Source organism: Calonectris borealis, chromosome 1 (genome assembly GCF_964195595.1).
Source record: "Calonectris borealis chromosome 1, bCalBor7.hap1.2, whole genome shotgun sequence".
Classification (NCBI taxonomy): Eukaryota; Metazoa; Chordata; class Aves; order Procellariiformes; family Procellariidae; genus Calonectris; species Calonectris borealis.
Window position 1 is genome coordinate 145525100 of NC_134312.1, and position 25485 is coordinate 145550584.

The following is a 25485-nucleotide window of genomic DNA, read 5'->3' on the forward strand; positions in this document are numbered from 1 at the left end:
AAGAGACGCTTCAGCAGTGCTTCTGTAGGAAACGAGGCAGCTGAACACGCTCACTCACTAATAGGCACAAGAAAACTTATTGGGAGAGCCTTAAATAGCCTCAAACATGACTCAAGCTTCAGTCAAGGACCTGACTTTTTCAACAATAAACTCGATCTGTTATAATCCTTTGAAAGCAAGAGCCCCTTAGTTTTTTGTGCTGGTGTTTTATACTTGCTTTTATAACTGCTAATACATTTTTTCAAAACTGACAGTCTTGTGCTTGTATGCCCTTGCTTGATTTACTTTAAAATTTCAGAGTGCATCAAACGGGGCTAATTTAATTTATAAACTGGTGTTTCACCCTGCAGATACAATTTCCCGTTGAAATTATTTTTCCTGGTGCATTACACTAAGAAGCTCAGAAGCACAGGAGAAAAAGTGCTTGACTACAGCCAGTAGTGGACAGTTATCTTTTATCTGAGCTGGAGCTCGACGAACTTGCTGCCCACGGACGGCTCGAGGGGGGGCTCTGGCAGAAGAGGGCATCAGGGCGGGCTGCTGTAAGCGTGCGGGGAGACGTAGGGTCTGTTCGTAAATCCCTGCCTCCTCCCGCAGCGGGTTTTGCACCCAGCGGCTCCTCAGACCGCCTGTGTCTCACCGGGAATGCCTCATCGCCGTCTGAGGAATTTTACATAAGGTTGGTCAGGCCGGTCAGCTGAGAGGCGAGCGTCAGCCAAACGCTCTGGCTGCTGTCATGTGCGCCGGGGCCTGGCCCTCCCCTGGAAGGCTTTGCCACAGGCGTCACCCACTTGTTTTAAGCAAACATCCTTCTGGGGCCGGCTGGGGCCCAGCCTACGGTGTAGTGTCAGGTGGTGGCTTGTGGGGATGGGGTGGAGGATAAACTTTTCAGAAGTGCCTTGGTAAAGTAAGGACCGATATTAGCTTTGAAAACTGACCTTATGGGTTGATAGGGAGATACCCAGTTCTGCCTAAACCCTTCCAGACAGGTAATTAGGCTTCCTCAGAAACTACGACACTTCAAAACGTTTACCATGGGTGTTTAGATGAAATAAAGAATTCGGGAATAAGGGACAGATGAAGACTCCCCGAAGGACAGCCTAGTGGATGCGCTGAGGAGCTTGGCCGCGGGAGACACAAACTCCAGGCCTGTGTCTCCCAGGAGCCATAACCTACCGGCTGCGGGGAGCCCATTCCCTCCTTACATTGGGTTCACATATTCAGGGAGTGCCTGGCCCAAACGCTGGGCTGCTTTGGGTACCCCAACGGTAGTACCCTTGGTCTATTATCTACCTTACCTAGCTTTGAAGCCAGGCCTGGTTTGAGCAAGAGCTGGACTAGGCAATCTCCAGAGGTCCCTCCCAACCTGGGCTGTTCTTGATTCTGTGTCCTCCTTTGCAGTGGGTCTTCAGGTGGCTTCAGATCTTCCAGGGAAGAAAGAAACTTCAAGCTGCGTCTTACCCACAGGAATGAATGCCCTGACCACCGGCTGCCAAGTCTCCTTTTCCCCGGCCCAAGAGATATGCAGAAACTGATAGAGTCGACCAGTTTGAGAAACTGATATAACTCCAACAGCTTGTACTAGTAGATAGCAGCAGCAGAATTCTCAAAGTCAGTCAAATGCTGGGCTGGTAGGACATTCAGATGCAAATCTGGTTTTGAACCAGATATTTTAATCCAGCTCCCCTGTATTCCCAATGAGCCTTTGATCTTTTTGATGCTTTAGGGTCCCTCTTTCAGTCTGGTTTTAATCAGAATGTCTGCAGTTGTCCAGGAAAAACCTTCTTTCATAAAATATCACTTGTAATGTAGTGTCACTGGCCAGGAGCTCTTTGCAACAGGAATTTGTGAATACTTGACATTTTCATGGGTTCAAAAGGTGGCTGGACAAGTTCATGCCATGGAAGTCCAACAAGGGCTGTGGAGAACAAAGCTACCATCACCTGCTCAGAAGCTGTAAATCCTCGGAGGCTGGGAAGGCAGGACACTGGACTCAGGGTGAGGGAGATGTCTGGCCTGTAAGCATGGCCTTGGCTGTCTATGAACAGATTCGCTGAGCTGTGTCTTAATCTTGCTGCATTTCAGCAGCAGCACTGTGGTTCTTCCTCCACAGACCACATCCTAACATGATCATGTATCCTAATGACAGTCTTAAAACCTAATGTACATGTTTTGCAGAAGAAATGTTTTCGCAAACACTTCTTCTATATCCCTGATTTCAACCGAGGACGGGAATGAAAGGAGAGTTTCTTGTGTCATTGTGTATTTACTGTTTTGTTAGGCTGCAGGCTTTTCATTGTATATGTAAGTTTGGGCAGCAGCTAGTGCATCGTGCTTGTGCCTGCCTCCGAGCAATTTTCCTAGCTGAGTAAAACTGAAAAACAGGAAACGAAAGGATTTTAAAACAAGTAAATGTGAATTTAGACTGAAAGAAGCATCTTCTTTTTGAAAAGTAGATATAACAGGAACACACACATAACCACTTACTATTAGAACTTTTATTTGCTTGAAGAATTTAAGGGCTGTTGCTCCATGTCTGTATCCTTGGTGACCCCTGATGAGTTAGCATTTCATAGAGAGGGACTGTCGGGCTGTTAGGAAACACTCCTTCCCTCCCAAGCATTGTACAGTGCTGTAACGTTTTTCTCCTGAAGAGGAGATTTCAGTGTAATTTCAGTGAACAGTATGGTCTTTGATATCAATAAATAAGCTAATGGCTTTCTTTAAGCACTCTGTGGTAACGAATTTTCTTCTTTTTCTTCTTGACGTTTCTGTGCATCATCTTTGTTAGCTCCCAAGACCCAATAAGCAGTGAACTTTTTCATGCCATCCATGACAATTTTATCTGGATCTGCCCTGGTGGAGAGGATGCTTTGCCTCGGTCCATCCTTGAAGGCAGTTGTTCAGATGTTCTTAATAAATGGTGGTTACAGCTGTAAGTTTGTCTTTGTAGTTTTTCTCTTCGGGATGCGGGTGCTCATTTTTGCACACATTTTCCTTTCCTCCATTTTATATGACTGCCTGTAGATTCCCGTTCCAGTCTTACTGGGGGCATTTCAATGTGGAAGTGCATGTCTGAACCGAATCTCCCCACCATCTCTGTGTGCTGTGCTTTGGTTCGTGTGGTGGAGCAGCCTCAGAGTGCACAAACTGGATTACTTTTGGCTGAAATTAAACCAAGAGATGCGCTCTCACTGCTGATGGGCATTCAGTCCACAGGACCACACTAGGGCTAGTCCACACTAAATCTTTCTGGGATGTGTATAGTGTGGACTTTAGGCCCTCAGCACCAACCCTTCACCCTACAGAAGCCACTGACTTCAATAAGGACAAATTTCTTCTCATTTCAAGGAAACGAAGGTTTCATCCAAAGCATTTTTTTTAAAGCAGCTTTGGGACATGCATACCCAAAGAAGGTAGGAGGAAGGAAGAGTACCGTGTGACACTGAATGTGTCTGGTGTTTTGCAATAGGTGCCCCTGTTGTTACCCATCTCCAGGTCTGACACAGGGGTCCCAGTGAGGATGGTCAGAAGGGCAGTGCTGTGGGGAGAGCCGGCGCACCGTGACCACACTCCCAGGTTCACAATGATAACGTGCTTATATGTTCCCATCCAAAGACTGTCATCACACAGCATGGGATTTCTCCTTTGCTAGCTTCAGGTGCTAGCCGGTCAGGAGGCAGCCCTTACCTGGTAGTTGTTGTGATGGCAGTGATTTTGTGCTCCAATTCTTAGGCAAATATTTCTGGAGATGCTTCATTTCTCACGGATAACAGCACAGGGAGTCTGATATTGCTCCCAGCAAGCCATTTTCCTGTAGCTTCTTTCTCTGATCAGTGGCAAAAAAAATGTTGAAGTCCTACAAAACCCTCTGACAGAATGAAGCCATTTATCTTGTACGAAATCCCTTGGGCTTAGAGCAGGCAGAAATGGGGCTGCTGCTGGACTGGCAGTCCTGTCTCTCTGCCTTATGTGCTTGGTGCAAACAGGAGTAAGTGTACTTGGGATGCATTTTCAAGTTACAACAGAGTATTTTATTCTTTGCCTGGCTGACCACAGACAATGTTGCTGCTGGTGGACTTGCAATACAGCTGTGGCTTAAGAACGTTTTAATCTCAAATGACTACAAATTTCAAATGCCTGATGAGATAAAGTTTATTGATGCAATGTTTAGATGTAGGAGATCTGAGACAGAGGTTTGAAAAGGTTTTCTTGGGGCTATCCAAGATGTTAGTGGCACTGACAAGAGGTGACATGTTCTGGCTGGTAGGGCTCCATTTTAGCCCCCTGCCCTCGCTTCCTCAGGCTGCACGTGCCAGGCGACGCTCACCTCTCACGGAGCTATCAGGGATACGAGATGTGTGATCTGCAGGCTTTTGAGTTTATGGTCTCTCTCTCTCTCGAGAGAGCCTGGCAAAGAGAAGGTCTTGAGGGGATCTTATTGTTGTCTTCAACAATCAAAGGCAGTTATAGAGCAGACTCTTATAGTTATAGGAGTTATAGGAGCCGGGCTCTTCTCAGAGGTGCATGGTAAAAGGCAAGAGATGACAGACACAAGCTACAATAAGAAAAATTCTGCTTGCATATAAGGAATTTTTTCTCATGCTGAGGGTGGGTTAGCACTGCAACAGGCAGAGGGAGGCTGAGGAATCTCCATCCTGGGAAATATTCAAAACCTGGCTGGACGCCCTGGACTCAGTTTGGCATTAGCCTTGGTTAGGCAGGGTTTGGACTAGAAGACCTGCAACAGGTCTCTTCCACACTGAATTATTTTATATTGTGTATCACACAGTTATGTGAGAAAGCAGCCTGCTGTGAGTTTTTTACCTGTATTCTGAGTGTTAAAAGGAAGCAAAAGCCACTCTACATTCATTTCCCAGAATCCTCTATTATGCCACGCAGTGAATTAAAACAAGAGCATGAGTCAGTGACGTGCTCTGCAAGGCTGTTGGACAGACCCTGCTTGTGCTGCCGGACAGCACGTGTGCACGCGCGGGCGCTGGAGGGCAGGAGCCCACCTGGGCAAGCGAGGCTGCCTTCCTGGCAGCACAGCTGCCCAAGGCTAGTGCCTGCGGGTCCCACTGACCCCGCTGAGCTCCCCTTAGGCGCAAGGATCCGTTTTAGCAGCTTCCCAAGGAGAAGCAGGGGCTGAGATATTTCAGGTTTAAAACAAGAGTTGGGCTGAGGAGAGGAGCACGTAACTAAGGCCCTCTTTGGCATGGCCTATCGGAAGGCATTTCTGCGGGTTCAGCAGCTTGGGGCTGGGAGGTGAGGCTGCAGGCACCAGCACTCATCATCGGCAGGTTCCTCCTCTGCAGGGTGGGTGAGGGATCTGCTCCACCTGGAGTCATGAGAAGCAAAGGCCTGGAGATGTCCTGTTGGCTAGAGGGGCTCAGAGGGAAAGCAGAGTCACTCCTTCTCCTTCCTCGGAGGGTTCATTTTGAGAGTCTTCTGCTCTTACTGCTGGAAAATCCAATTAAAATATGTCTGGCTAAACTATCTTCATCGCAAAAGCATAATGAGCTCTTTGCATTTTATGTGTCTCAGCTAATGAGTTCTCTCCGTTTGTACGGAAGCTCTGAAGACAGATTTTTATTATCTTTTTTATTATTATTAAGAAAGGAAAAAAAGCTAGTCTGAGTACAGTACCTCTTAGACATCCTGCCCATGTCAAGGACTGCCAAAGCATGTAGAGTGTGATTACAGCTTCCTATTTCATTGCTGAAGTGGCTCTATAAATAACAGTGTTCAATGAAAATTGCTGGCAGAAGCATTGCTTTTTAAGCATGAAAATGTACAAAAAATCTTGACAACTAGATGCTTCCCCCCCCCCCCCCCCCCCCGCCTCCTAAAGGTTTTATAGGTCCAAAAGGAACAGATTACTGTAAGGATTTTTGAAATGACTTTTTCTACTGTGGTAACCGTTTCTATTTTCCCTGGTTGTTATCAAAGATCTGCAAAGCCAAGATCTAACCCCCAAATTTCTGTTGATACTGACACTGATTTATTTCCTGAGCTGGAAAATTAAGCCCAAATGATTTTGAGATCATGGACTGAAAGGAAATTTGAACAGCCAGACTTTCATAGCATTTGGGGCTCGAGGGGGGACTCTTGACTCCAACTCTCACACTTTTATTGCACATTTATACATCTCAGCCAGTTTTCCAAGCATTGGAGTGAGCAGCGTGCCTCATCTAAGCAGATGTCCCAGTGATAACTCTAGTCAAGAAGATATTGCCAGGCTGCTGTCCTCAGTACTTTGTTTCAGTAGTTAATCAATGTGACAACTTAAAAAAAAAAGTCGTAAAAGCTGTGCTATATTTCCTGTTTGAATTTATCTGGCTTCAGCTTCCAACCATCAGTTCGTGTCATGCCTTGTCCACTAAGTTCAAGAGCCTTACAATACAAGATATTTTCCCTCTGTGAAGGCGGCCTAGTAATTGAGTCATTGCTCCATCTTTTTCTTGAAAAATGGGACAGATTGAACACCTTTGGCCTCTCTTGCAGTAAGGCATTTTTCCAGCCCTTGAATTATTTTCATTGTGTTTTTTCTTTTCCTGGTTTCAGCTGGGATAGAGTTAAATTTCTTCCTAGTGCTGTGTTTTGGATTTAGTATGAGAAGAATGTTGATAACACACTGATGTTTTTAGTTGTTGCTAAAAGTACCCTGCTAGTCAAGGACTTTTCAGCTTCCCATGCTCTGCCAGGTGCACAAGAAGCTGACAGGGAGCATAGCCAGGACAGCTGACCCAAATGGCCAATGGGGTATTCCGTACCATATGATGTCATGCTCAGTATATGAATGGTAGGCATGGTCCAGGAAGTAGCGATCGTTGTTTGGGCATTGCTCAGCAGGTGGTGAGCAATTGCATTGTGCATCACTCATTTTGTATATTCTATCATTATTGTTATTATTATTATTATTATAATTTTCCCTTCCTTTTCTGTTCTATTAAATTGTCTTTATCTCAATCCACAAATTTTACTTTTTTTTTTTCCGATTCTCTCCCCCATCCCACTGTGGGGCAGAGGGGGAGGGGGGGTGAGTGAGCGGCTCTGTGGTTTTTGGCTGCCTGCTGGGTTAAACCACAACATTTCTGCACTGCCTCCCTTCTTCCAAATTCCTTTCCAAAAGGGGAGCCCCAGCACATTTGGGTAACAAATTCTCACATGAAGGGAAAACAACAATCTCAATTCCTACCCACTATTTGGACTTACATCTTCAAGGATTACATTTGTCCTTTCTGCTAATGGTGCAGGAGGTTGTAGGCTTTCTTTGTCTGTTAAATGCTGGAGCATTTTGCAGGGCTACAGCTCCTTGCTGTATAGCTTCATTTTCTGTAAATAGGCTGCATTCCTTGTTCCTAGACCTATTATTTGCATAAGTCTATTTGCAGAGATGCTTGCTGTGAGCGGGCCCAGATGACTGCTTTAAAACCAGTTTATAATCATAAAAAATTCAAATGTCAATGCTGTCCATTAAGCAAAAGATATGTCAGTAATTTTGGGGCATATAACCTTAAGCTAAAGGTGTCTCTATTTTCAAAGCAAAACTTCTCACACCAGTTCCAGCAATACTTGGGCTAAGCAGCTGTTACTGTTTTTCCTTACATCTTGAAAGGAACAAAGTTATGCATTCTTTTACAAATGCTTTACATGTGTTTATCAGTCATTCACAAATTATAGACACCTTTTCCCCTCTTTATGTGAATTGGTTTTGTTTAGCCACTTACTCTCTGCTCTAAAAATCAACCCAGAGGTCCAATGTTTTGGCTTTAATTAAACAGAGGAGAAACTAATTTTTTTTTTTTTGGTAAACAGATTATTCTGCCTCTACCCACAGACTGCTTTAAATCTGAAAAAATGTTTAACGTATTGAATGCAACACATTTCATGAACATTTTCAAAAAAATTGAATGGAATAAACATGACTGTTTTTGGACTTTACTAAGCAATAAATTAGCTGAGCTACAGCTCTGAGCATCAGAGACTTGATTTACTTTCAAATAACTTATATTTAGCTTTAAAATACAGACTACTTGGATGTCAGAGAAAGTTAATAATTTAGAATTTTTTGTTGTTCTGTTAACTCAGATCTATTTCTGCTGTGAATTAACTTTTGTGAACTTTGATAAATGACAAGAAGACTGTTTTATCTAACAATTATCCATAATCTAGCAATTATCTTGTATGAAGCAAAGGAAACAAATGTCTGCAGTTTCATGTGAAATTCAGTATCTTTGAATAACATGTCTCCTGAACTACGATCCATGATTAAATTAAAGACTTTGGGATGCACGAAATTATCTAGTCATTGTCTTCCACTTTCTTATGACTGCTAGGGTGAGATTTCCAAATTGTATCGGGGTAGAGAAAATTCTGTATTCCAGTGAAATTGCTGCGAAGTTTAGATAGGTCAAATTATCTCTTTGAAGATAATAGTACTTATTCCCACCAGCCTAGCATTCATTTACACTGCTTTGACTGTGAGAAAAGGATTTAGAGTAAGTGCAAATGCATCTTGCTCTAGCTTTATGGTAGGGAGAAGAGTCATTAGTGTGAGTGTCAGGCCCAACAGTTTTGTCTCCTTTCCCCTTTTTATTTGTACCTGTGTCCAGCAGTGGGAATAGGGTGTCATCTCCAGAATACAAGGATAGGGACCAAGAGCAGAGTGGAGCCAATTGTCACACTACAAGGTGATAGTTTCTTCCAGCCTCCTGTTGAGCTCTGTGACCTGCAAATTATATTTTTCATGGGCTATTTTTCAATAGGTATTTCTAAAGGGATAGTATGACGATGGCAGGCTAGAGCTAGAGGTGAAACAAACTCATCCAAGCTTTTCAAAAGCTCAGAGCTGGCTGTGCCCATGGACCTGCCTTGACACAAGGTGAGCACGATGCTCATGCATGCTGAGGGCAACTCGCTCGCAGCCAGCGTGCTGCCTGGTACGACAGCCAGAGTCACTGTGGGAAGTTTTCATTTCCATCTGAGCTGTTAGAGGCTAAAAAACTTTGAATGAGAATAAAGAAAGAAAGGGAAAGGTGGGTGCACGTCTCCCTCCCCCCCTCTGTTTAACCATCATGATGTCACATTGATCTGTCAGTCAATGGTGAGTTTTTGATTTTATAAGGCTGTCGTGTCACGTTGGACTTAGCGTTTGAAAGCCAAAAATACTCCAGGGACTGGAGGATCATGTGGCTATTCTTCCAGCCAAGTTTCTCTCAGATCTTTAAGCAGCTGCTTCAGAAACGCATTCTTGCTGCAGACCTTCTGGAGACTTGAAGGGATTCACAGAAGGGCTCGCTAATGACTCTTTTGTGCAGTGAACTTTCTGCCCAGGGACGCACTGTCTTCCGCGAGTGCCAACGAACGTAATCACTCATCAGGGGCGGTTTGTTTAAGATAATCTGAACAGAGAGGCCACCCTCAGTCCCCCTTTCAGGGAAACATACTCAGCTGTACTCTCAGGCGTAGTCAAAACATTATGATGAGCAAAGGCGGTTACTGTTACTACTATAATGTGCTCCCTCAAAATCTCAAAATAATTTACAGCTTTGCTGAATGAAACATTCTGGACAAATGTTATTTAGCAGACAAGGCACGCTTTAGCCCTGAGACAAGCTTAAACAGGTAGTAAATCAGGGAACAGAAATCCTGTCTCTTGGTGGCAGCTGCTAAGCTGTGGCTTCACCCCCTCCTCTTAAATGCTTAAAGCAATCCCCGGTTGCTGGAACATTTACATTGCTTAATCAGTTTGGAGATTTTCTTGCTCTTCCTTTTTGTTGTGGTAGGAAAGCTCTGTTTCTGTGCTATATTTGAAATATCTTCTTCCCAGGGATACCTAAACAAAATTATTCATAATCACATTCCCACCAACATGAAAACAGCATCTACCATGGGTGAGGGAGGAGGGAACACTGTGGTCTCCAGGGGGGCAGTGCCAGAAATGCATCAGCCGCAGCATTGCTATTCATAGAGCTCCTCTTCCGCTGTGGATTGGGGCTGGTCTGGTGTCCTTCCCTTCCCGCCTTTCCTCTGCCCGTGCCCATGGAGCCGACTTGCCAGCATGGTGGTTGCAGCCTTTCTGTGTGATTTTGACCTTCTGGCCCGGAGGTTGCATAGTTCAGCCTTCCCTTGGAGTCACGGATTTGGGCAACTTCTACTTGTAACCAAATCTCTCTCACAAGCTAAGCATTTCAAGCCTGTTTTACGTCTTTGAAGGGCTCAGTCCAAAGCCAAGTGAAGTCAGTGGAAGGACTCTCACTAGTCTCGGTGCATTTTGGATAAAGCCCCGAGGCGAGGCTCACATTCCATACATTTTAGCTTGGATTTGGATTTTCGTAAGCTTTAACACTGCAGAAAGCTGCCAGCTTCACAAATCTACATCTCATAGAGTGGGCTTTCAGCCTCTTGGTTTTGTAAGACTGCTTTCAAGCTGAGCGAGAAGTTAATGGATTTGTCAGGTCTATAACATGAACCAGTGGCATCAACAGCACAGAAACAACAGTTTTCATTGAAGGTGCTGTGTTTCCTTTTAGTGCATGATCATTTCCATCTAAGAAGTATGAATGTACTTAATAGCAGGCTCATTTGCAATGTGAGGCAGGTAAAAAGCTGTGTACAGCAGTAGGGCGCTAATGGAGTGCCCAAATCCAGAAAAGAAAGTTCTAAATATGTCTGTTTTCATTTTCACCCTTGCTTGCTCAGTGTAGGCTCGGTCAGTTTTTTAATTCATACCAGAGCAGGTTATTAGAATAGCACTGAAATTTCTAATCCAAACTGAGGCTTATTAGCTCAATCAGGTCTGACCCCGTCCCAGCTAAAATCAAAGTGAAACTCTGATAGGAACAGAATCAAATGCCTTCGGCTGTCTGAAAAGAAGAATAAGTATGAACGATGCCTGAAATCAGTACAGCTATGTCCATTTACAGGGTCACTGTCTGGCTCCTGGAATGCTTTGCTGTTTGCCATGACTGTCTCAGAAAAGTATTGGTTTTGCATTCATTGCTTTGTAAAACAGGAAATAGTTTTGTCCTATGGTGATGATTAATTTCTGAATATAGCCATGAAAACAGTTAGTACAGAAAGGAAACAATTCTTTATATAAATAAAAATAATAATAATAATAAAATTATAAATAAATAAATTATTAATAAATTAATTATTATTTAAAATAATAATTTTTAAAAAGTAAACAAAAACTCCAACTTCTTTGAGCATTGAATATAGAAATGGATCTGTACAAAATACTTAACTAGCTCCTTTAATGTCCCCTCTTTGGTTTAATTGTCTTGGATATATTATGGCCAGTGTCAACAAATCATGTAGCGGTTATTTTTACCTGCAGTGAAGCAAAAACTCCAGCCATATTAGCAGGCTATGAAAAATTTACATTCATTTTTAAAAGTATAATCATACGTAGTACGCTGCTATGTTTGCCAGTTGAAATAATTGCTGCACCAAAGGGCATTTCACAAACCAAATTCCAGCCTGATAATACTAGGACAAAAAGACCAGCTAAAAACTGCAAGTCTATCTCACTGCTATCTCCGTTCACACTTGGGTCCTGTAGGAAAAAAATCTATTTTATTCTGCTTTGCTGCATGTTTGGAATAAAGGAGAAACCAGCAATACCCTGAACTCTGCTCCTCTGCACCTGTTGGCATTATCTTTTTCCGTGGTACAGCTGCCAAGGCATATGGAGGCTCTGATTCCTTTGTGCAAAGAGACTCCTTATCATCATCTTTTCTATGAAGTAAATTTAGGCTAACAGTGGACAGGAGAAATGTGACGCTTATTGCGTATCAGGATTCTAGCTGCTGCAGTAATTTCAAGCACCTGCAGTTTATCAAGTTAGACATAAGAATGATTTACACTGTGGGAATAACAATCATCTAGATATGTCATCTGGGGAGCAATAACACATTTATTTCTGCACTTTGTTTTAGGGAGCTTGGTGTTCAGCTTGAGAGTCTGTAGAATAATCTGTTAAGAACTTGTAACATTTATTAGTGAGAGTATGGGCATAAAACTAATAAAAAACCAACCTCTGATATTGGTGTTCCTTTTCCACTTGGCAACCTACATTGTCTTTTTTTCTGAAGCAGAGCTGAAACTAGCCAGGCTTATTTCAACGATTTCAAAATATATTGCCAATTAATCAACCGCTTCCTATTGTCTTGCTCATTACTAAAAAAGGAAGTTATAAAGACCTTTATACGCACCAAGTAACAGAATAGATCACCACTGTATACTTAGTCTGACATGTCTGAAGGATAAAGAACCCAAAATAAAAATAACAACACCACCAATCTCTAATAATCAATAAAAAACCATTGGAGCACATTAAAGGTTTCAGAATACTCTTTCCTAACCCCCTTTCCTGCCTGGGTTGTTGTCATCCTGTGCTGCCTTTGTTTGCAGAAGCTGGGGAGACCCAGGACCCTCGCAGGGGCTGCAGGGCTGGGCGTTTCTTGCCTGTCTGTACCTTGAGACCTCAGCAGTTACCCACAGAAGTGCTTCACCAGGATCTGAGAACGTGAAATCTCATTGCTTTCCCATGACCATGTAATGATGGGTTATGAAAGTACAATAGAGAAGTACCAAGCTCTCAAAAGTCCTCTAGCAAGGCTGGAGTTTTACTCATCAGCGTGAATAATTTCATGTTCTTGCACAGAGGTGCCATAAAAGGCCTTAGGCATCTCAGCAGGCCGTTTAGCTTTCTTAAGACATGGTATTTGCTGTTGATCTCAGTTTTAAGAGAATGCAGAAACATTAACTTTACGGCATAAAAAGCAACTCGCATAGCTTAAGGAGAGAAGAAAAGCCTCTCTGGGTTTACACTTGGGTCATGACAGGAAGGAGGCTGTTTTTTCCTTTCAAACCTGCCTGGTTTCTCAGCATCTCTTCATCAGAGCAAGCTGCATATGCTGAATGGTCTCCAGTTACATTTTGCAAGTCTCTTTTAGGGTCTCTCTGTTTTTTTCCCAAAGTAAGAACTAAATCCAAAAAAGTCTATTTCAAAGTTACACCATTTTCCTTCTTCTGATACAGCCTACTTCTAACACAGCCCCCTGAATCTCCAGGCTCCTAAACTTAGATAGTATATAGCTGCTTAGTACTTAGGTGCTTTTCTCTCCTGTTTGTCTAAGATGTGGGCACCATTTTGGTTCCAGTGAGGGTGCCTCACAGGCTCTGTGCACAGACGACGCAACTATCATGCTTGAGTAGCGTTGGCTGAATACGCTGTTCAGTGGCTTGTTGTGTTAATATCGACGTTCACCCTCCCTCCCCCTTTACTTGCTCAGCTTACCAGCGAGAAATCTATTTCACCGTATGCACTGGTTCAGTGATGTGACAGCATGAAGTAAGTCTTCAAATGGCCAAACCCCAGAGTTGGTCCCAGTAACGGTAGGGCATTACTTGGTGCAAAGGTTTCATGTTCCCAGTGACTCCAGTCCCTGATGCTAAGCTAGTGACATTTGCTGGAAATAAGCTGAGGCATCTCTGCAGTACACATCTCCCTCAGCCCCAGGTCCCTTGGTAGTCAGCGGGAGGTACAAGCACTTTCAGAGCATGGTGCATTGACCCTGTCTCGGGGGTCCACTGTAGCATAAGCTGGATGGGGGTCTGGTGGGCAGTGCCTGTCTCCCTGAGTGGGCTCTACGGGGACCTAGGACATATAGGCAGTGGTGGTGATAGTGGGGCTAACCTTACAATGTATTGCAACTTAGTTATCTCTATCTGATTACACATTTTGAAAGTCTGCCTATTCATTTGAATGGGCTTTGGATTGACCTTTTTGACAGATGCAATAAGAAGGGAAAAAGGAAATTACTGTTTTATCTGGATGTTTTCTTTTTTGGGTAGCTGGCCTGTTTGATTATCACTATGCCTGCAGTGCTCCCTGCTCCTAATGACCAAGCTGATAGCTCTTATATTTTTCCTGCAGCATTCTTACATTCTTCTTTCAGCAAATGCTCCTTCTAAAAGGCTTCCCAAACCAAATCTTTAGACTACGTAGTGAGCAAGAGCAGGGCATTGGCACACAGACGTTCAGAGACAGAGTTTTTCTTTAAAAAGATCCTAATTTATGGGAATCTTTTGTATAGGGTAATGCGTACAGGGGGAACTGAATCTCTCGAACAGGATGATCACTTACTGCCTGGATGACGATGGGAGCCTCTGTGTCAATGCCATCTTCAGTTGAACTGGATGAGACTCCCTAAGCTGTTTTTTTTTCTGGCAAATTCTTGAAATCCTGTTGACCCGACGGCTGTAGCCTGTGCATGACCCACTGCTACTGATTACCTTACGGTACCTACAAACCACTTCCTATCTCAGCTGTGTAGGACTGCCCTGTCCGACCATTCCCGCCTGTGCAGAAACAGTTTCTGCTGACTGATGACAGATGTTTCGTCCACGTACAATTAGGTGAACGCTGCAGCAGGAACTGGCGGGGGAGACCCGGCGATGGCCAGCGCCTGCTCCCGGCAGCTGCCCCGCACGCCCTCACCGCACAGCGTGTGGTACCCACTCGTTCCGTGCGCGGCCGCGGCGGCCGGGGGGCGCGGACCCGCCTGTGACACCCGGCTTTAAAACCGGGCTCTCCTGTAAGTGTTTTTTTTTTCCCGGGGAAAACCCGTTTCTGGCCGGCGGTCAGGCTGCCAGCAGGGGTCAGCCTGTGCCCGCCTATGCGGCTGCCGGGGCCGGGGCCGGTGGGCACCGGCTGCGGCCGCTTTGAGCGAATACCCGAGGCTGCCGGCGGCACTACAACTCTTTTGCTGGTGTTTAGGGCTGCCCCGCGGAACTACCCCGAGAGCGTCCCAGAAACGGCGGAGTCCTGCTGTCACAGCTCTGGGCGGCTGAGCGTCACGCGTGAAGTCTCTCCTGCCGGGCACAGGCGCTGAGATGGGACCCAGGAAAGGCACGCGCTTCATTAAGTGTTTTGCTGGCAGGATGGTTTTTAAGTGTTGCCACATTGTGTCAGCACTATTTTTTCTCTGTGTTACATCTGCACTGGCGTGCTTACTTGCCATACTCACTTCTCAGAGCCTTTTCTTACTCAGTGCAGCCTGACGGTTTTGTGCTTTCTTGGGATGCAATTAAACAGTACTTTTTCTTTCCACAAGGACGTCCCTCCTGGGCTGGTTGCTTTTGCTCCTGTGCTGTGGTTTGCTGCTCAGATAGTTGCATTGATGCAACCGTCTGTGGTGCTGCACTTTAAAAAGGAAAATAACACAAAGTTTTTTTCCTTTTGCCAGTGGCCTGCAGGTGGTTTCTCCACCTTACTTTTCTTTTGTCTCATGACCTATAAATGGTCTCCCCTATTAAGCTGTTTGCATCATGTCTGTACAATAGGCTTGTCCCCTGAGCAGCCTTCCCCATCATGACCATGGTCATCGTGACCAGCCCTGAACTTCCTCCATGCACCCTGTCACCAGCTATGTCAAGTGTAAGGTCCTGCACCTGGGTCGGGGCAATCCCAAACATGGATACAGGCTGGGCGATGAGTCGATTGAGAGCAGCCCTGTGGAGAAGGACTTGGGGGTACTGGTGGATGAAAAACTGAATGTGAGCCTGCAATGCGCACTTGCAGCCCAGAAGGCCAACCGTATCCTGGGCTGCATCAAAAGCAGCGTGGCCAGCAGGTTGAGGGACGTGATTCTCCCCCTCTACTCTGCTCTTGTGAGACCCCACCCGGAGTACTGCGTCCAACTCTGGGGCCCCCAGTATAAGAAGGATATGGACCTGTTGGAGCGGGTCCAGAGGAGGGCCATGAAGATGGTCAGGGGGATGGAACACCTCTCCTGTGAAGAAAGGCTGAGAGAGTTGGGGTTGTTCAGCCTGGAGAAGAGAAGGCTCCAGGGAGACCTTATTGCAGCCTTCCAGTACTTAAAGGGGGGCCTACAGGAAAGATGGGGAGGGACTCTTTATCAGGGAGTGTAGTGATAGGACAAGGGGTAACGGTTTTAAACTGAGAGGGTAGGTTTAGATTAGATATTAGGAAGAAATTCTTTACTGTGAGGGTGGTGAGGCACTGGAACAGGTTTCCCAGAGAAGTTGTGGATGCCCCATCACTGGAAGTGTTCAAGGCCACCTTGGATGAGGCTTTGAGCAACCTGGTCTAGTGGAAGGTGTCCATGTCTGTGGCAGGGGAGGTGGAACTAGATGATCTTTAAGGACCCTTCCAACCCAAACCATTCTATGATTCTATGCCCAAACCCCTCACAGCTTCCCTTACCGCTCCCCCCCAGTGCAGACCTCCCACTTACTCATTCTGACTCTCCGGCCCAATTTGCCCCTTCTCTTCCCTTCCCCTCTGAGGACTTTCTAGCCCAGCCACCACCTCAGTGCAGTGAGGGACCTCCTCCCTGCAAGGCCTCCGCTTCCATATCTCCCCTGAGCTCTGCGGGTGCCTAGCGAACGCCAGTCCCCAGGAGGCAAGGCCATGTCTCCAGGCCCAGCAGCTGCTGGATTGCAGCAGCACCACCTGGGCATAGAGGAGACTGGGGACTCCACCATTTGTAGAGGCCAGGTTTTGGCTCAGCACAGCAGGGTTTTTCCTGTGTCCTGTTAAGCTTGTAGTACTGAGGTGAAGCTGTGGTGCTGGATCCCCATCAGCCCTGTTGAGGTCTGTGAGCAGTGGGGGAGACAAGCAAACCAGGCACTAACAAAGTCAAGGTCTTGTGTGCACACCATGGGCTGCTGCCCTAACACAGCTGTGGGGTCTGAGCAGCTAGGTCTGAGCAGCAGGATCAGGGCAGCAAGGTCCGAGCAGTGGGGTCCAAGCGGCAGGGTCTGAGCAGCAAGGTGTCAGAGCTCTTGCTGAGCTGGGAAGTCAGTAATAGCTGTGCTCCAGCATGGGCTGCCTCCCTTCTTGCAGCGTAGCCAAGAAGCCACCAAAGGGGCGGCAGAGACCGTCTTGCCCTGAGGTTTAGGGGCTTCTGCTAAACTCCTGCGAGGTGCTGCGGCTGCAGCCCTTCCTCACTTTCCTGGACACAAGCGCCTATCCCAGATTGACAATATAAAACGTGAGGTCGCGGCAAACGGCTCCATGCTGCTGCACCTCCAGCAGAACTGGCCATGTAGTATGTGGATTAGGAAAGCACGTTGCTCTCAGGCAATGTTCTCCCTCCTCTTGACTAAGGAAATGCAGCAACTTGTTGGAAGCTGTGAAGTTCTGCCAGTTCGTAATTGTGGTATTTTACACACTTTACAACCTGACAAGAGAGAATATAAGGTATCTGGGCTTTAATGTTTTGTTGTGTCTGAGAGCCACCACCTGGGAACAGCTCTCATGGGAACAATTTGAAACAATTTCATAGAATCATAGAATCATAGAATCATACAGGTTGGAAAAGACCTCTAAGATCATCGTGTCCAACCGTCAACCCAACACCACCATGCCCACTACACCATGTCCCTAAGGGCCTCATCTACACGTCTTTTAAATACCTCCAGGGATGGTGACTCCACCACTTCCCTGGGCAGCCTGGTCCAAGGCCTGACCACTCTTTCAGTAAAGAAATTTTTCCTAATGTTCAATCTAAACCTCCCTTGACGCAACTTGAGGCCATTTCCTCTTGTCCTATCGCTAGTTACTTGGCAGAAGAGACCAGCACCCACCTCGCTACAACCTCCTTCCAGGTAGTTGTAGAGCGCGATGAGGTCTCCCCTCAGCCTCCTCTTCTCCAGGCTAAACAATCCCAGTTCCCTCAGCCGCTCCTCATAAGACTTGTGCTCCAGGCCCTTCACCAGCTTTGTTGCCCTTCTCTGGACACGCTCCAGCACCTCAATCTCCTTCCTGTAGTGAGGGCCCCAAAACTGAACACAGTATTCGAGGTGCAGCCTCACCAGTGCTGAGTACAGGGGCACGATCACCTCCCTGCTCCTGCTGGCCACACTATTTCTGATACAGGCCAGGATGCCATTGGCCTTCTTGGCCACCTGGGCACACTGCTGGCTCATGTTCAGCCGGCTGTCAACCAGCACCCCCAGGTCCTTTTCCTCTGGGCAGCTTTCCAGCCACTCTTCCCCAAGCCTGTAGCGTTGCCTGGGGTTGTTGTGGCCGAAGTGCAGGACCCGGCACTTGGCCTTGTTGAACCTCATACAGTTGGCCTCGGCCCATCGATCCGGCCTGTCCAGGTCCCTCTGCAGAGCCTTCCTACCCTCCAGCAGATCAACACTCCCGCCCAACTTGGTGTCGTCTGCAAACTTACTGAGGGAGCACTCGATCCCCTCGTCCAGATCATTGATGAAGATATTGAACAGGACCGGCCCCAGTACTGAGCCCTGGGGAACACCGCTCGTGACCGGCCGCCAACTGGATTTAACTCCGTTCACCACAACTCTCTGGGCTTGGGCAGGCCAATGGAGACAAAGCTTCTTATAACCCATCACCCTGCTTCCACCCACCAAATAGCCCTCCCTGCAGCCCCGGACCAAGAATTCATGGAGAACATAAGTAAGGAGTCTTACTCATCTTAGACAGGACCCTCAGGCAGTCTTATTTGTACGGTTGGTGCATAATGAAAAAGGTTTATCCACATCATTCCTCTTGCCATGGGCGGCAAGAAAAGATGACCCCAAAAACCATGGAAGAGTCAGTAGTGACAATCTGCTGTGGCCTGCCCTGCAGCCCCACTCTGCACACCATGCTCTGCTGTCTTCCCACTCGGTCATGCAAGGGAGGGCTGCTCTGTGCAGCGTTATTCTATGCAATCCCTAACACCGCCCTATGGGATAATGGGGATCCTATATGTAGGATAGGCAGGGGTTTTGTGGAAAACCCTGGAACATACTGTGACATCCTGGATGTCAAAGTAATTTGTAAACCCTGTATGCCCAAACCAGTCTTACCTCCTTCCTACAGCTAGAAACACTTTCTATTTATAAGAGAAAACACACCAATTAAGAAATACTGAGAATGCTTGCTTGCACACCACAGCATTAGATGCCCCAGTACCTTTCCTTTACTCAGAATAAATAAATATAAATGTGTGTTTTGGCAGTGATAGTGTGGGAGCATGTGTGTGTCTGTGGTGCCTTGTGTTTAGATTGCAGCTCTAGGGATAGGTTTTCAGCTGAGTTTCCATCTACCAGTCCTGGGAATGGTTCTCCCCTGTTCCCAGGACGGCAGGGTCAGGTACACGTGCGGCAATGGCCATGCAAGGACAAGCCTGCGATGGGAGGATTTCTGAGATGTAGTGCTGAAGCCCTGCTCTGTTTCTCCGGGCCACAGGCTAATAACGACTCTCCTCCCTGCTGCTGAGGCCATTTCAAGGTGTCTTTGCCACAGAAGGCCAGTACTACATCTCCTGTCTAATTTGTGGGGAAGCTGTCAGGATATGCATATCTGGAGGGAGATGCATATATAGAAAGGTGCCTAGGTGGCACGTCTGCCTGGGTGTATTCTGTCAGTGCGAGGCTGTGGGAGGTTCCTCACGGCAGCTCGTACCCGTGGTCTCTGCAGTGCTCCTGGCACAGGGGCACACTGAGAGAAGAGTCAGAGTGGGAGACAAGTTTATTTAGTCTCAGATGCTATAGAGAGACTTCTCAGGCAGGCGAGATTTGGCTTGAAATTTCCTTTGGAGAGAGGCTTCCTGGCAGATGCAAGCTCTGGGGGCTGAGCGTGAGTGTTGCTTGAAGAGCATGTTCTCCTTCCCCCAGCAGCACCGCACCCTCCCTCTTCAGCTAGTTATTTTTTAGAATTTGGGTTTCTGCCTGATAATGGGAAGGTGACTTAGTGCAGAGATAATGTTTTTTCCAGTCTTGGTGGGAGAAAGGCTTTGATGGATAATAAGATGCACAAGACAGGAAACATCATACTATTTATGGATACTTCCTGGAGCAGATGTGATGTTTTATAGCCTCATGGCTAAGATTAAATTCTGCTTCATTTTTGATTGCAAAAATACTATGTTGTGCTTATTGATACTCAGGAAAATAATGTTTTAAATGATGATGTATTACCAGCTACATCATTTGCCTCCAGCATTTTGTTTTGCAACCAAAAAGCAGGCTATACAAAGCCTCTTAAATAAAATAACCTAGCCTCTTGATCTTATTAGCACCTGAAAAGTTGAAGAAAAAATGAATTCTGTACTAGTACTTTAAAAGTAGATGTTCTACTGCTTGGATTGGGATGAAAGGGATGAAAAAGGATAACAAACATGGCTTAAATACTGTATTAGCCCTTTTATAGTCAAACTCCAGTTAGGTGGTTGCTGGATCAATTTCTATCTGTGGCTTAAAAACCCTTGCTGGTGCATGGCGCCAGAGAGATGAACCCAAAAGGAACTTTCCTTGGCTAAAATCTCTTCTCACCTTCATATGATAACATCTCACCTATGTCTTGTTGCTGATGGAGGCGTTGCAAGGTAAGAAAAAGGAAGAAGAAATAAAAGCAAAGCAAAGTTCTGTAACTACAGAGAAATGTGATAATTTGAGAATTTCTTGAATGCTAAATGCACCGATGTCTTAGAAGCTTAGATACCATGGTGATAGTTGCCTTAGCAATGTTTTAGTTACGTAGGGAATCACAATCAAACCTGTCTCTTGTGGCAAAATGATGCTGTATTATTTTATTTTTTTGCAAATCTTTTGTGAGTGTGCAATAACGTGGTTTATGGTTTTGTATCTAGGCATCAGCTTTTCTCTCAAGCTTCTTGTCATTGGCATTCTTCAATTTTTTCACTGACGTTAATTCTGAAAATTAATGTCTTTCATGCCAAGGCTTTGTACATATGAAAGCCTGACTAATTTAGTCCTTACTCACCTCAAGATAAAAAATTCCCACTTTTGGGGTGAGACAGGATCAATTTTAGAGGTCATGTTCAGGTTCTCATCTTTTAAAAACGAGTACATCCTGAGTTGCTGTAGGTTTACTGCTCATGTTTCCACAGCCTGACATAATTTAAAAATCTATGTATTTTCACAGCAGGCGCTCAGACAAACCAAATGTGGTGAAAAATGGTATAAATGGGCAGATATCTCAATTATGATTTACAGGGTGTCTTAATAAAGCCAACATGCAAACATATAAAGTGAGATTGAAGACAAGAGCAATTATCTTTTCCATTTGGAGTTGGAAGTATTTGCATTTCAAAATCATCTATTAGGAGGGAAGGCAGGTTGAGATTTTAGCACAGGCAAAACTGGCTGCCTGGTAGGGCAGCACGCTATCAGAGGTGACAAGAAGGTGTTGGTGGGGCAGTGGTGACCCCCCGCATGGTGTGCGTTGGCCCTCACAATACCTTCAGCCTCAGATCCCACAGTGCAGGGGTGGCAAGCTTGGCTTTCCAGGACTCTCCCTCAGGATTTTGCCTTGCATTACCAAAATTCAGGGCTTTCCAGGCTATGGACAAGCCCTGGATCAGCTCAGTGACAGTGTCTTTGGTATGACATCAGCCATGCTTGTGCTCCTTACACCAGGTGACGATAGGGCTTGTCCATTTAGGAAAATATCTGGGGGAGAGGTATTATCCATTGAAAATTGAAGTATCTTCAGTGTTTGTTGATGTATGCCAACCATGTTCAAAAATGGGAGCCCTATGAAGCCAATAGCTGACACCTTTCTTTCAATAATTCATCACACTCTCCCTACCTTCCTTTTCTTTTTTCTGCCTTTCAAGAAAACCAGGAAAGAACAAGTAAGCAAAGGCTTATTTATGCTGATGTTTTCCAGGCTGCTAATCATAGACTTATAGAGTAGCTCAGGTTGGAAGGGACGTCAAAAGACCAACTGGTCCAACCTTTCATGGGAAAAGGTGCCTAGATGACGTTATCTATCACCCTGTTCGGTTACGTCTTGAAAACCTGTGGTGATGGGGACTGTTCTCACTGTAAAAAATGTCTGTCTTATACTGTGATGAAACCTCTCCTGGTGCAACTTGTACCCATTGCCCCTTGTCTTCTCCATGTGGCTTCTTGTGAAGAGAGAGCCTGCGTCCTTTCTGTAGGCCTCCTTTAAGTACTGGGATACTATGATGAGGTCATCCCTGAGCCTTCTCTTCTCCAGGGAGAAAAGACCTAACTCCTTCAGTCTTTCCTCACAGGGCAGGTTCTCCAGCCCTTTGATCATCTTCATAGCCCTCCTTTGGACTCCCTCCAGTCTGTCCACATCTTTTTTAATTGTGGGGACCAGGACTAGACACAGTACTCCAGCTACTGTGTAATGATGGGAAGAGTCAAGTTAGTCAATCTACTTGTAAGGACAGGTGAAGAACACTAGGATATGAGACCTAAGGGCATTAGGAATAGAAAGAAAAATAAATGCAGGACTGGAGAAGGAAATGCCACCTGGGGAAATTCTGATTTAGATTTGGCTGGCAAGCCTGCCTTTGCTTGGAGTCAAGATCTGCATTTGTGGTGACTTGTATGTTCAGTCTTTTCTTTCAGGATCCTCTGTTCCTGTGCTGGTTTTGGCTGGGATAGAGTTAATTTTCTTCACAGTAGCTAGTATGGGGCTATGTTTTGGATTTGTGCTGGAAACAGTGTTGATAACACAGGGATGTTTTCATTACTGCTGAGCAGTGCTTACACAGAGTCAAGGCCTTTTCTGCCTCTCACCCCACCCCACCAGCGAGGAGGCTGGGGGTGCACAAGGAGCTGGGAAGGGACACAGCTGTTCTGCGCCCAACTGACCAAAGGGATATCCCACACCATATGACATCATGCTCAGCATATAACGCTGGGGGAAGAAGAAGGAAGGGGGGACATTCGGAGTGATGGTGTTTGTCTTCCCAAGTAACCGTTACGCATGATGGAGCCCTGCTTTCCTGGAGGTGGCTGAACACCTGCCTGCCCATGGGAAGGAGTGAATGAATTCCTTGTTTTGCTTTGCTTGTGTGTGTGGTTTTTGCTTTACCTATGAAACTGTCTTTATCTCAACCCATGAGTTTTCTCACTTTTACTCTTCTGATTCTCTCCCCCATCCCACCGGGGTGGGAGTAAGCGAGTAGCTGGGTGGTGCTTAGTTGCTGGCTGGGGTTAAACCACGACAGTCCCCTTCTAGCCTGCAAGGCCATGAGAGCTCAAAGCTGCACAAAATCATCATTAGCTTTTCGTTATTTCTGTTTCTAGTGATTTCTCCTGCTGCGACCGAAGCAGACCCTATTTCCTATTGCTGTGCTATTTTTGCCCCACAGCCCTGCAGGTCTACCAGCGTGTCCTGTGCTGAGGGCTCTGCAGGGAGGAGAAGGTATGCGTTCCAAACAGGCTGCTCTCCCCCGCTGTGGGGATGTTGGAGGCTGACGGGCCCATTTCCTGAGCTCGTGCTGTCCTCTGTGGTGGCTTTGGCACTTTACACTGAAATATTCCTGTGATTAGACTCCACAGCGTGCGTTTAAGACAGGCTGATCTTTAACTCAGTCTTCATGTCTGATTTGTGCACTTTGTGGGATTCTGAAGTGTTTTTTATAACTTATCACGCTGAATTTTAATGATGGGAGTATAAAAGCTTTTTGACTGTTATGCACTAAGTTTTATTATAATCACCATTAATAATCATATAATAGAACCTAATTTTCATCAAGGTTTGATTCACATTTCACAAATGCCGCTGGCAACTGCTGAAATGGCACGTTGTCTTCATATAATTCGAGTACCTGTTCTACTTAATGAGGGGCCATCAGCTGTGGCAGAGTTTCAGGCCGACTGTGGCTTTCCGAGGGAACCCGTGGGCTGGGAGGAGAGAGGTGGCTTTGGCGGGGCTGCTGCCACCACAGCCACCGGAGAAAAGTCATGTCGTGGTGGTGAAACAGTGCTGTTATAAGCCGGAAAGATATTCTGCACCAGCGGCTCTTGCGCCTCCGATGTGGAGATGATTTTGGCTTATACTGTGGGATAGGCCAGTGCAAGTTTCTGGGAAATTTATGGGAGACAATCATGGTAGACATGGAAAAAGTAGAAAAGCCATCTCTCTATGTATTTCAATGATTTTTATAATGGCTAATTTTGAAGATGCAGAGAGGTTTAAAATGCTGGAATTATTCCTAGTGGAAATAAACCAACAAAAGAAATATCCAAATGTGCACAAAAAATCTTCTGCTTGGCATTTTTAACATGCTTGTACTGAAGTAAGCATTGATTCAATTCAATTTAGTCCTAATATATTTGTTTTCACTTTCTTTAGGAGAACACCCCCCAGGGACAGATGTACTTGGATAACAAAGATGACAGTACGATTTCCAGACAACAAGAGATGGATCTGAATCAGACATCTTTACATCAAACCAGTTTATCTGCAAAGGTGGCAGCCAAACCAGTGACCAGAAGTTGCAATGAACTGTGGCTGTTAAAAGAGCATCATGGCATGGTAGCGAGCCTTGGAGAGCCACAGACGCCGTGTGAAAAACCAGCAATAGGGGAGGATGGCTGCGTTGCTCTGGGGAAGGATTTCACTTCTGTCCCCATGCAGGGAAGGTAAAGAATAAGAACAAACAGAATATTTTTTCTCCTAATCCAAATTAATTTTTATTTCCTTGCAGAGCAGATACATATGTTCATTAAGTGAATGTTGTTTCTCTGACATAGAGAACAGGAAGCTTAAAGTGACATCAGAGCTGTCTTAAAAAGAGCCATGGCGGGATCGTGGATCACCGGATTTCTGAATTAATCTCAGCTTTAATAGCAGCGATGGGCCAATTTTGCTGTGTTTTCAAGATCAGACATGTGGCTTTTCTTCCTTACTTGGTGTCACCAAGTGGCATAAAACTCACAGAGATAAAGCAGTTTTCATGTTCCACCCCTCACCTCTTTCGGAAAAAATGTATCGTAAGGCCATAAACTGAATCACTACAGCTAAGACTGGGAACACTAAAATGGCACTAATGACACAACTGTGACAGCTGACACACCACATATCAAGTGTACAAGGAGTGTGTGCTCCTTGTATATCCTCTCCTGCAACAGGAAAGGTGCAGGTTTGGGGGCGGGGGTTGCGACAGATACAACATCAGCATTCTATTGCTAAGTGTTTAGAAATATTTGATAGACACAAAATATTGCAGGTGGCTTTTTAAACCTTTCTTGTTCACATGTTCACTTTGTTAAACCCCTTTGGTAGCAGGATGGAGCAAGCTTTGCACCAGCAGCAACCACAGAGTGTGGAAGGCAGCCGGGGTGGACTGTCAACCTTTTTGGGTAGTTTTTGAGAATTTGTAGATATGACTTGACAGGGCCTAAAGTGAGAGCAATGCTGTACTTAATCTGAGCTCCTGCAGAGCGCAGGCCTTGAAATGCTGCCTGGGAAAGTCGGCATCGAGCAAGATGGTTTACACTGCAGTGGTGAAGTAGAGTGCCAGCACAATTTCCAGAATGTGACGCTGGATACTCTTGCTGCACTGCTACAAGCAGGAAAAAACATGGTAGATTTCAAAGCAGTTTAATGTTTAAATCAGATTATTTTTAAAAATTAATTAAAATTAAATAAACATAAAAATACAATTTATTTAATTACTTAATTAAAGTGTAATGCAGATC

At 45.5% G+C, this 25485-nt stretch overlaps 1 protein-coding gene across 1 annotated transcript in view; it reads left to right on the forward strand.

The window, feature by feature from the left end:
• Window positions 1–24136: 24136 nt before the first annotated feature.
• OCA2 (OCA2 melanosomal transmembrane protein) overlaps window positions 24137–25485 on the forward strand; it is a 192438-nt gene continuing 191089 nt past the window's right edge. Inside the window, exon 1 of the mRNA XM_075136354.1 lies at window positions 24137–24426. Within this exon, the coding sequence (XP_074992455.1) occupies window positions 24158–24426 (269 nt within the window). The 5' untranslated portion in view covers window positions 24137–24157. The remainder of the gene's footprint in view (window positions 24427–25485) is intronic.